This window comes from Loxodonta africana, chromosome 16 (assembly GCF_030014295.1).
Source record: "Loxodonta africana isolate mLoxAfr1 chromosome 16, mLoxAfr1.hap2, whole genome shotgun sequence".
NCBI classification, from domain to species: Eukaryota; Metazoa; Chordata; class Mammalia; order Proboscidea; family Elephantidae; genus Loxodonta; species Loxodonta africana.
The window spans coordinates 29,920,553-29,934,837 of record NC_087357.1 but is presented as its reverse complement, the minus strand read 5'-3'; the positions used below and the strand labels follow the sequence as shown (position 1 = coordinate 29,934,837).

At 42.6% G+C, this 14,285-nt stretch overlaps 1 protein-coding gene across 1 annotated transcript in view; it reads left to right on the top strand.

Moving 5' to 3' along the window:
- The first annotated feature begins 5,105 nt into the window (after positions 1-5,105).
- The window catches only part of CFAP58 (cilia and flagella associated protein 58), a 112,341-nt gene continuing 103,161 nt past the window's right edge, over positions 5,106-14,285 (top strand). Inside the window, exons 1-4 of the mRNA XM_064269083.1 lie at positions 5,106-5,161; positions 5,987-6,197; positions 10,528-10,833; positions 12,874-13,022. Of these exons, the coding sequence (XP_064125153.1) occupies positions 5,106-5,161; positions 5,987-6,197; positions 10,528-10,833; positions 12,874-13,022 (722 nt within the window). The remainder of the gene's footprint in view (positions 5,162-5,986; positions 6,198-10,527; positions 10,834-12,873; positions 13,023-14,285) is intronic.

Sequence of the window (14,285 nt, the reverse complement as noted above, 5' to 3'; positions counted from 1 at the left end):
CTGGGCAAAGGAGACAGAATATTCCAGAGAAGAGACCAGCATGTAGTCTAGAGGTGTTTGAAAACATGGCACTTTCAGGGGATAGTAGAAATAAAAGCATTGACCTATCATAAAAGGAATTTGTGCTTTGATTATTTTTCAATTTTTATTTGTTTGCTTGTAGTGGGAATGGGCTGTGAAGAGCCCCTTGGTCTTTTTAACCAGTCTGGTCAATGGATTAGTTTGTGCAACCGTAATCAGTCCTCGGTAGAACATCACAATTGCAACCTTGGTCTCCTGGGTTAAGCACCAACTGAACAGGTTAGCCTAACCAGTCATACCCCAAAGTAGTCTGACTGGTGAAGTGCAGTTGCTGTTGAGCCAATAAAATTTAAGGCAGGTAAGATGACTGGATGGTTGTGACACTGTAGTCTCCTCCTGGTAAAAATGATCACCTGCGGTGCCGGCGCGCCCACCGCTGTCACCTCATGTCTGACCTTTCAATCTTCCCAATAAATCTGCCCAAGCTTTCGGTGCTTTCTCGGGTATCAAGAGAGGAGTTTGTATGGAGACCCTTTGGGAACCGGTGTCAAATGCTCAACAAATGTTCTGTTAAGTCAGGTCTGCAGCAGGCTGGAAAAGGAGCAGATTAAAGGAATAAAGTATGCTCTGAACACTTTCGGAGAGCACTAGTCAGCTGGGACTCAGCTCTGTCATCTAAGGTGGCCATGGGGTCGGCTGATAAATGATAACAATTTTCTGCAACATGTGGGCTTTTAATCTTCCCAGCAGCCTGGAAGAGAAATGTTAGATATGATGACTAGGGCAGTTTTTACCACATCACTTGGGACCCTAAATGCGGTTTTTAGGATTTCATGGATACTAACTCCAGCAGTATCACAAAAATGCCTGTGCAAACAGGGCATGTATTGGACAGGGTTTTTTTTTTTTCTCCCCAAAGCAATAGAGACTCAGCTAGCTTAAACAAACAAGGTGAATTTCTTAGGAGGATGCATGCAAAGTAGCAGAACCCAAGAGAGCACGTATTGCAGGGCCTCCCTAGGGACTGTTACCAGGATCTGAAAAGGTATCAGCAACCAAGGAAGGGCACCCCCATCCCCATCTCTCCTGCTGTCTGTTGGACCTGTGCTCTCCCCTCCTTGTTCATTTGCTTTATTCTTCCCTCTATGCAGCCTGCCTTTTTCTGCCCCTCCTTGGCCTCACAAACTCAGTTCCAGTCTTCAGCAATGACTGGCTTGCAACTCTTTGTCCCAGTCATAAATTCCCAGGAGAAAAAATAGCCTTGGCTTCGCATGGGTCAGGGACCTATCTACCTGTGACCCATTCAGCTATGGCCCTGAAGAAGGCAGCACATACTTCTGGGTGGCAGTTACTAGTCTTAGTGAAGGGAATTATGGGCTGTGCAGACCCCCAAAAATTACCTCCAGGACCTCTCTGATCCATTAGAGCAGCAGGCTCATTTTAGGGTGCAGTTTTTTTTTTTTGCATGGCAGGCTAGGGATTTACATGTAGGTACTGATAAAAAAAAAAATTATTTTTTTACTGATAGGAGGCAATTAAACACAGGTTCAAACAAGGCCTTTGCAGAGGCATCACAGCTCATGATCTGTATTCAAGTCATCTGGTAGAGCAAACTGGTGTGTCTTTGACTGTCCCTGTTGGCAACGGGTTTGGTGGTTTTTTTAGGGGGTCCTTTAGCTTACAGCCACTTCTTGACTATCCTCCCAAGGCTATCCATGCCCTTTTATCCACATTAATATCCACTGTTCTCTGGTAGGGAACCCACCCTTCCTATAGTGTGACTTTTGCATTCTTGCCTTGGTATCTGCTCAATGCTGTTTTCCATACTTGGGATTCCTTCTATTTTCTTCCATGTCTCCAAGTTATTTGTATCATTTACGGTCATGTTCAAGAGCCATGTCTACCATGTCGAGCTCCCTAATATGCCATCTTTAAGTGGTCTTCCTTATTTTAGAACTTACTCAACGCTCAATAAATATTGAACTTAGCACTGGCTACTGGAGACAGAGGACTAAAATAAGATGTACATAACCCTTGCCCTCTTGTTTTTTTACTGTCTCAGAGGGAAGACAGATACTAAATGACCATTTACATGAATACAATTAATTACCATTGTGAGGCATTCCAAGAAATAGAAATACATGATACTTGAAAAGGTAGTCTGGTGTAGAGAGGCTGGCCAGGAAAGGTCTCCCTGAGGAAGTACTATTGAAGGAAGGGTGGATGATTGTTAGCCAGGTGGAGAGGGAGCATCGAGTATTTCAGACACAGAGATCAGTGTTTGTGAAGTCCAGGCAGTTAGAAAGAACATGACATAGTCAAGGAATTGAAAGAGACCAGGGTGGCAAGGAATAAGTGGTGGGAGAAGGCATTGGAAGATCAAGGGGGTTGGATTATTCCAGACATTGTGTCTCAATACCCACATTTCAATGCTTACTTCATCCTGCCGTGGACTATTTTCCCAACCTTTTTTGGGGGAGAGGCAGGAGGGTGTCAAGCATGTTTTGCTTCTCCTTATGCTCCTTCAACCTAAAAGCCCTGGTGGCACAGTAGTTAAGTGCTTGGCTGCTTACCAAAAGGTCAGTGGTTCTAGCCCACCATCCGCTTCTGTAAAGATTTACAGCCTTGGAAACCCTACGGAGCAGTTTTTCTTTGTCCTATAGAGTCACTAGGAGTTGGAATCAATTCAACACCAACGGGTTTGGTTTTACTTGGTTTATGCTCCTTCAGGGTGGGGATCCTGTCTTCAACTCCTTTTGTATTCTCCACAGTGTGCAGCATAGGATTGAACATATATATGGTTGAAAGAGTTGCTGCCGTCGAGTCAGTTCCGAACATATGGTAGGTGCTCAATAAATAAATGAAGTGAGTATAATGAGAAATAAGCTTAACAGAAGCATTATTATTCATTTAAATTAGGGGCTGACCCAATCTCTGTGGTTGTTTTTCCTAGAGCTTCTAGACAATGAGGACATTTCCTGTTAATACGCTTTTGGTAGTATGATGCCACCTAGTGCTTCTTTTTGTTACAACAACAAAAGGGAAGTAAGTAGTAAGTCTCCCATTGTCTGGAAAATTGGAATTCAAACATTTTCTTCACATCAGCAGAAATTAATTTGTCCATCCTTCCATCCATTCATTCATCCATGTCGATGCCCACCTGGATTGCTTTCCTGTGAGTTGAACATGTCATATGCCTTTCCACATTTCTTGCAACCCTCTGATTTCCCATCTTGGTTCTTTCTGTCCCTCTGTCATGACCAGTGCTCTCAAGTATCAATGTCTAGTTTCCCTGAGCTCCTATATAGTGCTTTCTGTCCCTATGGCATGTCCTGAATGATATAATAGAGCTAGAATTAACTGTAGATGTTCCTGTCTCTCCTCCAATGCCAGACTGTGGATGCGAAGGGCAGTGACCCTGCCTTACTCAACTTTATGGGTTCTGTGGCCAGCCTTGTTGTGTCTGCCTGCTATCAGGTGCTTAAAAAAAGTGTTTGCTGGATTGAATTTCTGTTACCTTTGCAGGCCACTTGCTCATGAAATGATCCTTTAGGAGATTCCTAGGAACTGTGAAGATATATAACCCATAATTGACACCAGTGTAAGATATGGTTAGCTAGGGACCCCTAAGTCGTTCTCCACTGTTATGTACCTTCAGGAAACTTACAGCATCTTTCTGGATCATGGTGGTTACACGTTTCCTATAAACACAAAAAGCAATCTGAGTCATGTTACTGCGTCCCACTCCACTCCATTTCTATTTGCTTGGCTTACAATTTAGTCCAGCCTGCTTCTCTGGCTTCATTTACCAACTCTAAGACCACCTCCATGCACATTATGCCACCCCTGGGCAGATGAATCTGAAAAAGGTACATTCTCTGTGGAGTCACAGCCTTCTAGGTTTATAACAGGCAGGAACTGAATTTTTATGAGAAGAAAAGACACATCTTCCTCCAGCTGTCAAAGCCCTCTGCCAAGGCACATAGCTTGGAAAAGAGAATAGGGGCTGTTTTACACCCCCACTGATGCCTTGATCAGGAGCCCTGTGCTAGGCTGTTAATCTAAAGGTCGGCAGCCACTCCACGGGAAAACGATGTGACAGTCTGCTTCCATAAAGATTTACAGCCTTGGAAACCCTATGGAGCAGTTCTGTTCTGTCCTGTAGGGTCACTATGAGTGGAATTAACTTAATGGCAGTGGGTTTGGTTTTGGTTTGATGCCTTAGCTGGGTGGGTGCCTTTGTTCAGGACACAAGTACAAAACTGAATGCGATGGCATCATGCATCCCCTGTGACTTAACAATCTCACTCTGTCGTGAACTGAATTGTGTCACCACAAAATATGTCAACTTGGTTAGGCCATGATTCCCAGTACTGTATGGTTGTCCTCCATTTTGTGATTGTAATTTTCCTATGTGTTGTAAATCCTAATCTCTGCCTGTGGTTAATGAGGCAAGATTAGACTATGTTAAAGTGGATTAAAACCCATTGCCGTCGAGTTGATTCCAACTCATAGTGACCCTATAGGACAGAGTAGAAGTGCCCCATAGAGTTTCCAAAGAGCGCCTGGAGGATTCAAACTCCTGACCTCTTGGTTAGCAGTCCTAGCACTTAACCACTACGCCACCAGGGCAGGGTGGGACTGTAATACCCTTACTAAGGTCACATCCCTGATCTAATGTAAAGGGAGTTTCCCTGGGATGTGGCCTTCATCATCTTTTATCTTACAAGAGATAAAAGGAAAGGGAAGTGAGCAGAGAGGTGGGGGACCTCATACTACCAAGAAAGCAGCACTGGGAGCAGAGCTTGTCCTTTGGACCTGGGGCCCCTGCTCCTGAGAAGCTCCTCCACCAGGGAAAGATCGATGACAAGGACCTTCCTCCAGAGCCAGCAGAGAAAGCCTTTGCCTGGAGCTGACATCCTGAATTTGGACATCTAGCTTCCTAGGCTGTGAGAGAATAAACTTGTTTGTTGAAGCCATCCACTTGTGGTATTTTTCTTATAGCAGCACTAGATGACTAAGACACACTCCTAGGCAAATTCAGGGGAATTTGCACACAGGTGTATCAGGGGCCACATACAAATATGGTCATCACTGCATTGTTTGCAGTATTGGAGGCAACCTTGGTGTCCATCACCTGGTGAGTGGGAGTAAAGCATGGTGGATGCACACTGTGCAATGCTGTGCAGCCCTCAGAAGCAAAGAACAGACTTACAATTCCAACTGCAAGACGGATAAATCCTCAAAAAGACCGTTGAGTGAAAAAAGTAGAAAATATGATGATCCTCAAACACTATTATTAAAATAATTAAAAAAAAACTAATAAAAATACTGTACATTTTTCAAAAGTTCAAGTCGAACCACAGTAGCATAGATGCCTGTGGGATTGGGAGTAGAGATGGAGATGAAGGGAAAAAATAAAACAAGAGAGGGGTCTTTCACATTTCATAAACCAAGGAGTGTAATGACTTCAACTCTCTGCACCTGAAGTCCAAAGGGGGCAAATAAAGGAGGAGGAGGAGAAAAAATAAAATGCCTTAGGACAGGCACCCCCAGGTGCTATGGAGGTTTTCACGATGTGGCTCCACATACATTTTTCCAGGGTGCCTCGCGCTCTGCACCCTATTTTTCTCATCATTAGTGGCTGTGAAGCCTTTCAAGGCAGGGTCTGTGTTTCCTGCCCCTTGGTTTTCTCTCCGTGCCTTGCACACACTGGCTACTTCATTAAGTGTTGAATGACTTGACTTTTTGTTTCCATGCCCGAGTCGCTTTGTTACAGAGAGAAAAGGGTAGCCAGTCCTCCCCTCATCCAGCACCCTCTAACCCACATTTCCTTACAAGGTCCGTTCTTGGCTCCCAGTTGCTGGCTGGCTCCACAACCTCCTCACCGTCCTCTTTCCTGTGGCGCCTCCTTCTCTCTCTTGGGTGTTTCTAACTTCTGCGCACACCTGGGGACTCCTCCCAGCTTCGCAGAGGCCCCGCCTCCTCATTTCCTTGGCCCCGCCTCGTTCAGGGGGATATTTGCATATTTCTGCGCGGAATCCCTCCCAAGGCCGGGCTTCAGACGCTCCGCCTCTTTCGAACGTCCACGAGGGCCCTTAGGGCGCGTGGCGGTTGCCAGGCGACTGGAGGACGCGCCGAGAGCCCGGTTTCGGCCGGGCGGGGCTAGAGATAACGTGGCGCGGTTTTAGGCGCTGGGAATAGTGTACAGCCCCTTCCCCAGACTCCGGCCCAGTTTCCGCGATCTCCACAGCAGCCTCTGAGGCCGCACCCAGAGAGCATCAGGATGGCTGAGGTCAGGAGTCAGCGCCCCTCTCCCTGTCGCCTCTTGCTCGCCCCACCCCACTGTACCTTCTACTGTCGTCTCATCCCTGTCACATCCACTGATTCCAACATTTCCCTCATCAATATCCCATCCGCACTGTCAGCCTCCCTTCTCTTACCCTCCCCAGTCGCCTCTGGTTCGCATTACTTCCTGACCCTTCTTCAATTCTGTGGACACACCCGCTTCTCCAACTATTAAACTGGCGCTGTGATAGGCACGGTGGAAATTCATGAGTTTCCAGACCCACATATGACGTGCACCCACCCCTAAATTTTGAGCCATAAGTTGATACCACAAGAGAGGTGCACACGGAAATATTGGAGACGTCTCACCTGACTGGGGGGATCTGGAAGAAGACTTGATATATACCACAGTCACCCTCATTCACTGACCGTGTCCACCCTGATTCCCTATCATCTGATCACCCGCTGTCACATCATTCATCAAGGCCCTTCAGCCGGTCACCACTGCCCCATCATTCCCTGACCCCTGTGTTATTGTAGCCTCCATTCACTTCTTCATATTACAGTACCACCCCATCTTCAGCCTCACTAATGAGGGGGCATCTCTGCAACCCTTCAATGAGCCCCACAACCTCAGGTCCCTGTCATTCACTTGCCATTTACAGTCTCCATCCACCCTCCTATTCTGCACTCACGTAGCTTTACCCAAGTCAATCCTTATCACATCAGAGCCTCCCTGCCCTCCCCCCATCCCACCCATCATGGTCAGTCCCAGCCGGGACCAGTTGCATAATTTGCAGGGCTGAGTGCAAAATTAAAATGTGAGACCCCTTGAGCAAAAGTTGTGAAAACAGTAGAGCATTAAGCCAAGGGCAGGGCCCTTCTAAGCACAGTGCCCTGTGGGATTGCACAGGTCACACACTCATGAAGCTGGCCCTGCTCCCAGATTCTCTCACTGCCCTCAAACTGCATCCCTATTCTAGTCCTCCCCCTGTCTCCTCCACACCATTCACATGCCCTCATCATTCCATCTCCTCCATTCCTAGCCTCCCTTTACAGGCTCCATTTTCCTGTGGTCAGTAGCCCCCTCCTTTCCTATCATCCAGTCCCTTTCATACCCTCCATTTTCTTCACTCCCTGGGCTCTATCAGTCTCACCTATTTCTTACATTTGGGCTCCTGTGGCCCTATTACTTCCTCCCATTACCCATACTCACTTGTATCTCTTTTTGTCCCATTTTCTCCTCCAATTCCTGCTAGTTCTCCTTCATTTTTTCTTTGTTTTGGATATTTCCTCCTTTTCTCCCCAACTAGACCTCTCGGTTTATTCCATTTTTCTTCATTCCCCATACATAAGCCCCCGATGCCAATTATATGAGCCAATTTTTTCCCCCAATCTACCTTCCCTTTCATTATCTCCTCTCATTTCTTCCTTTCTCCTATTTTTCTTCTTACTTGACCTAAACCAAATTTTCCTTTCCTCTGCTTTCACAAGTCCCTATTTCCACTCTGGCTTATTGCGTTACAGCTCAACTTCCCCTTTTTCTTTTTCCTTCTCACCACTATTTGGTATTCCCAACACCTAGAACAGTGCCTGGCACATAGTAACCACTCAATAAACCAAACCAAAATCAAAAGTTGGTTCCGACTCATAGCACCCTGTAAGACAGAATAGAACTGCCCTATAGGGTTTCCAAGCAGTAGCTGGTGGGTTCAAACTGCCGACTTTTTGGTCAGCAGGTGTTTAAGAAGGGGTATCACGGTTCCTTTCTAATCTGTTGATGTTGTAATTATACTCTTGAAACAGATGCCATTTTGGGCTATGCTGGTGTAGATGCCAACTATATACTGGTCACAACTAAGAGATTGTTTTCCTTTTTAATAGTAGTATGTGTTTAATAACAATATGAACACGTTTCCTTTGTTTATAAAATTTCTTTAAAACTTTTCTTTTTTGGATATTTTTCCATTCCTGTGATAAGTGAAAGTATGCAGGGAAAACCTGGCCTACAAACAAATCATTAGGCTGGTGACCAAGTGTTGACATTAATACCATTACGGGGATGGAACCAAGAACATGGCCGTGATAAATTCTTGTGTATGCTCATGTTTAGTGGCAACATGGGGAAAGCACAGAGCAGCAGCACCACCATATTTCCTTAATACGATTTTTGCTTCTTTGTGGAATGGCTGCACTGCAATAACCTGCTTTTAGTCAGGAAGAAAACCTCTGTTTAGTTCAAAATTACTATTAACGTTGTTATATGGAACGGTGTAGATATGCTTGTGACTCCACATCTATTTCAGGGATAATCTCCAAAGATTGCATTTGTTTGCATCTCATGTTTAGAGATTTAATTAACGGCGTTAACGGTACAAGTGTTTTTGAAAATAAAAAATATACACACTTGTCTAAGCAGAAAGTAAACTAAAGTACTCATCCAAAATCTTCAGAGAGAATTGGAATTTTACTCTATTGTTAGAGGTTGTCTCAGCTGGTTTCTTTGATTAGCAATAGAGTTTTGATACCAAAGCCCTTTGGATGTGTGTGTGTGTTTGTGTTTGTGTGTGTGTGTAGAATACCAAAGCATAATGTTGCAAACTTAAGTAAGACCTTACAAATCTTATCATTCCTTTGCTCAGAAATCTTGAGCGGTTGTCTATGGCCTTCAGAATTAATATGCTCCATATTCTGTAGAATGCCATTCATGGCCTTCACGATCTGTCCCTTACTCCCTGTTTTTTAGCAACGCTGTCCTTCTTAACCAACCTCACATGTTGGGTACTTGCTTGACCTCGAATCTTTGCTCAAGCTTTGCCCTCCACTGGGATGCTCTTTCTCCTCAACTCCACCTGTGAAAATTCCACTCTTCTTTCTGGGCCTGCTCAAATGCCACCTTCCATTATGAAATTTGCTTTATTTCTTGTTATTGAGAGTAACTCCCTCTTCCTGTGGATTCACATAGCACTTTGAATTCCATTTATGGCAGATATCAAATCCTACATTTCCATTATGTGCATACACACTCCATCAGCTATTGAGGTATAAGTTTCCTGTATGAGTGGCCTGTAGGCACCTTCACAGAACCCACATATATCAGGTATTCAATAAGTGTTTGCTGAATGAATGAACATATTAACCATACCCATTCTTTTTTTCTTATTATTGTGCTGTATCTAACAAGAATTAGAGAAATAAGAATTCCTATATAACTGTATTTCTTGGGTTCTCTTCTAAGTCATAGTCATAGTCAGACTTGCTTTAATTACATATAGATATATAACTATATATCTATATGTAACTATATATATACCTATGTACATAACTATATACATAACTACATATATAACTACATATATATATAAATCAATCAATCAATATCTGGGTTTATATTTTTAAATACATTTTTACCCAGCTAAATTTTTTAATCATAGATAGGAGTCCCTGGGTGGTGCATATGGTTAAGCGCTCAGCTACTAACCCCAGAGCTGGTGGTTTGAATCCTCCCAAAGGTGCCTCGAGAGAAAGACCAGATGATCTGCTTCCCAAAGATCACAGCCACTGAAGACCTTACACAGCATAGTTCCACTCTGAAACACACGGAGTCCCCAGGAGTTGGCAACAACTCTGTGAAAAAACAAAAACCAAAATTACCAGAAAAAATTTTTTTTTTTAAATCATGGAAAGGAAATTTGGAAAAGGCCAGAGCATTGCACAAGAATATGTTAATATACTCGTGGGGATGGCCTAGCCTAATTTTTTTTTTAAAGAGATAAAAATAATGGAATCTCTGTTAGGAGAACACTCCATGTTTCAGGTGAATTTCACTGTATGTTCATGATTTCATGATACTCATGTCAAGATTTCTCTGTGTCTGGCCTCAACATGTCCTGGCTTCCTTCTGCAGTCCTGGGGGCAATAGGAAGCAGGATGCAATGAAAAGAGACCAGGGCTTGTAATTATAACAGCTGTCATTCATTTAACACCTACTGTTTGCCAGGCACTTGGCTAAGTCCTTAACACAATTTATCCCATTTAACGTAATAATAATTCTATGAGGTGGGAAATATTATTATCCCAATATATTAATTATTAATATGTCAGTCAATGAACAAGGAGCCTTCCCCACCCCACAGTCTTGATTTCTTCTTGTCTTTCATTCATGACATAATAATAGTAGTTCCTTAATAGTAATGGTATAAGTGTTGGAATGTCTAGTCCCATCTTTGCTCTTTTGTGCAGGAAAAGAGTGAAAAGCTAGTGCTGGAAGAAACTGCGTTTGAAGAAATCGAAAGGGATTTTCAGGAGGTTCTCAATGAACTTTCAGGAGATAGAAGTCTGGACAAGTTTAGGATTGAATATGAGAAGCTTCATGCTGTAATGAAACGGTCTTACGACAATGAGAGGCGTCTGATGGCCAAATGCAGAGAGCTAAATGCGGAGATCGTAGTTAATTCTGCGAAGGTCGCCACTGCCCTGAAGCTCTCTCAGGATGATCAGACCACCATTGCATCCCTGAAGAAGGTCAGTGATCTTCTAGATACAAAACCAAAAGAGAGCTGGCAGCTCTAGGCTGGTAGTAAATGAGTTACTAAGGAAAAATGTACCTGATTTATATATTCATTAAGCCTAGGGAATAATGTTCATTTCCTGAGAAAATAATTATACTAGCCTGGGTAAATTTCATCTTGCAGAAAATAATGCAGAACCTTGCTGGCTTGGTTTCTGGGAAATAATGGGTTAGCAAAAAGAATTCAAAGTAAGTAAATGCAATATTAGGAATCTCAAGATGTCTTGTTTGATGTAAGATGAGTAGCTGAATATCATATGATAAAGCTTGTTCAAGATATTTTCACCATTTCTACTTCTAAAGTTTTAGGAGAGATTAACTGGAGAATTCCCAGATAATAATTTTCATGATTTTTCTTCCTTCGCATCTCCCTTGGTCCTCCCAATTCCTCATAATGGGAGAACGGGGTTCAGTCTGGTGGGACAGTGAGGAAGCATGGTTTTGTTTTACACTTTATTTTTTCACACTGGAGCATGCTATATGATTTTAAAAGTAAAGCTGATAAATGTTCCTTGTCGACATCAAGGTGACAAGTGGATGAGACATTTTAATTTTCAATTGAGACCTTAGTTACAAGAGATAATTTACAACATTTTTAGATAAGTTCCTTGATATCATGAAATTAAATGTCACCCAATTCAAATTAATTTCCAAGACCAGTACAAAATATGGCTTATCTATTCCCTTAGGAACTAGTTTTTTTTTTTAGCGCTATATTTTGTATTGTCATTTTCTTCTTCTCCTTGCTGAAAAAACCAATAAAAGAAGGCTTCAGTTCATTTCACGATGGTAGGAAAAAACAAACAAAAACAAAAAACCCTTTTCATTTGAAATTTAAAAACTGGACATAGAAACCATGAATTGACCAAAATCTAACTGGTGAAGTTGATTTGGACAAAACTTCATATGATCATATTTTCATTTAAATATCCTTCATTTGTTTTGCCAAAAACAGTAAAAATGGTTGCTACAGAAGAACATTGCCCACAAACCGACATTTTGTTTCAAACCACTAACTTATGTGCTATCGTTACCTAAGCAACACTCTCTCTCTAATGTAAAGAGAGGACATGCATTTATTAAATTAAATTAATAAACTTAATCTCTTTAACTCATTTTATTTCTTGTGAACATAAAGATGGACTATTTTTACCTAAAGCTTATATAAGAGACCCACATTTCACTTGACAAAATTTGGTAAGAAAGTTTAGTGGCGGTATCAAATTCAAGGCTGTTGCACTACTTGCTGTGTTTGCTCACTTACTCAAATGGCGATATTTCACTTTTAAGTATTTATTTTAACATTCCATATTGTATTTCATAACGATAAGGAGGCTGAAGCTGCATGAGTCATTGTTTGCATTCTCTGCTATGGCTTTCTGTTTTTCCCCTATGAGCGTTTGGTGAGAATGCCTGTGCATGGGTTTCTGGAAATGGGAATTACCAAGGTTGTTGGGCATAATTAGGTACAGAGAGGACTGTGTTGCTCTGGATTGTTCTAAAGCTCACATTGCCATCTAGGAGCTCACTTGGGCCCTGAGGACAAAATACATTTTTTATTTGGAATCTATCAAGAGCTTAAAATTTAGGACTTGGATTTATGACCATTCCCTATGTGATAAAGCTAATTTTTTTCCTATAAAATATCTGGACTAGGAAAGCACATAGATTTTCATTTTTAATTTTTGCAAGGCTGTCTTATTAGAAATAGTCCCCTTAGTTATATAGCCTTTGCTCTACGTGAGCCTTGTAGCTCTATTCACCTATACTAGAAAAAATACCCTTTGTCAGGCCACTTCCTTAAATATACTGTTCAGTGTGGACTAGCTTGTGTTGAACAATTCAATAAGTCAATATGAATTTCATGTATCATATATTATTTTTCCCTGTAAATAACTACTGTTTTGTAGTCATGGTATTGTTCTGTTTACTCAGCTTATCTTGAATTGGACCCCAGTTTGGTTTTTCTCACTGATATCCCATGGCCCCTCTAGGAAATTGAAAAGGCCTGGAAAATGGTGGACTTAGCCTATGATAAGGAGCAGAAGGCAAAGGAGACGATTCTTGCACTGAAAGAGGAAATAGTGAACTTGACCAAGCTAGTCGAGCAAGGATCTGGACTGTCAATGGACCAGGATAGCAAGTAGGTCATAGCCTTTTGATGTCTATTGAACTTATTTTTGCAGAGGCCTCCTTCTTCAACAGAGGGCCTGGGGCTTGCCACTGTCTTCTTTAACATTCTCTGTGATACGAGATTCTCCTTCCTTGTTGGGTTCCTGGAGATTGTTTTCTGTGTGTTGCTGTTTTTTCTTTTTAATATTCCCTTCCTTCACACCCAAGAACTTCTTATTTGTGGTTATATTAAACTTCTGAGTCTAAAAGAATCAGTACTATAGTCTCAAAATGAGTAAAGATTTTAGGTTTATTTCTCTCAAACTTACATAGCATGTTAGTTATCTAGTGCTGCTATAACAGAAATACCACAAGTGAATGGTTTTAACAAACAGAAGCTTATTTTCTCACAGTAAAGTAGGATAAAATCCAAATTCTGGGTATCAACTCCAGAGGAAGGCTTTCTGTCCATCAGCTCTGGAGGAAGGTCCTTGTCTTCAATCTTTCCCTGGTCAAGGAGCTTCTCAGGTGCAGCGACCCCATGTCCAAAGGATGTGCTCTGCTCCTGGTGCTGCTTTCTGGGTGGTATGAGGTCCCCAACTCTCTGCTTGCTTCTCTTTCGTTTAAACTCTTAAGAGATAAAAGGTGGTGCAGGTCACACCCCAGGGAAACTCCCTTTACCTTGGATCAGGGAGGTGATCTGAGTAAGGTTGGTGGTACAATCCCACCCTAATCCTCTCAACATAAAATTACAATCACAAAATGGAGGACAACCACACAATACTGGGAATCATGGCCTAACCAAGTTGATACACACATTTTTGGGGGGACGTAACTCAGTCCATGACATATAGGCTGGAACTGACTGCCTTTCTGCCCAGACTCCCAGCTCCTCTCATACACTCCCCATGATTAGTTGCATCCTTCTCCTCCTCTCCATCTCCTTAGGAGGTACACCAGAAAAAGTTGTTCTCCACCCCCTGCATTCTCTCATCCCTTAAAGCTTATTGCTGTTGACTTGGTCTTTTAAGTCTCACTTTGGTCTTTCCATCCTCCCTATCCCCAGTGCTACTGCCTTGGTTTGTGCCTACTATTTTCTGCTGGATTTGGCAGTAGCCTCCTAACTGATGTCACTGCCCCTCTTTATTCCATTCTCCAAGTTACTTTTGAAACACAGACCTGCGTGCACCCATTGCCACCATTAACACCTTCAGTAGCTACCCAGGTCGAAAGGATAAAGCCCAAACTCTTGAGCTCACCTTTCAGAGCCCTTCATAGATCTGCCCCAAACAGC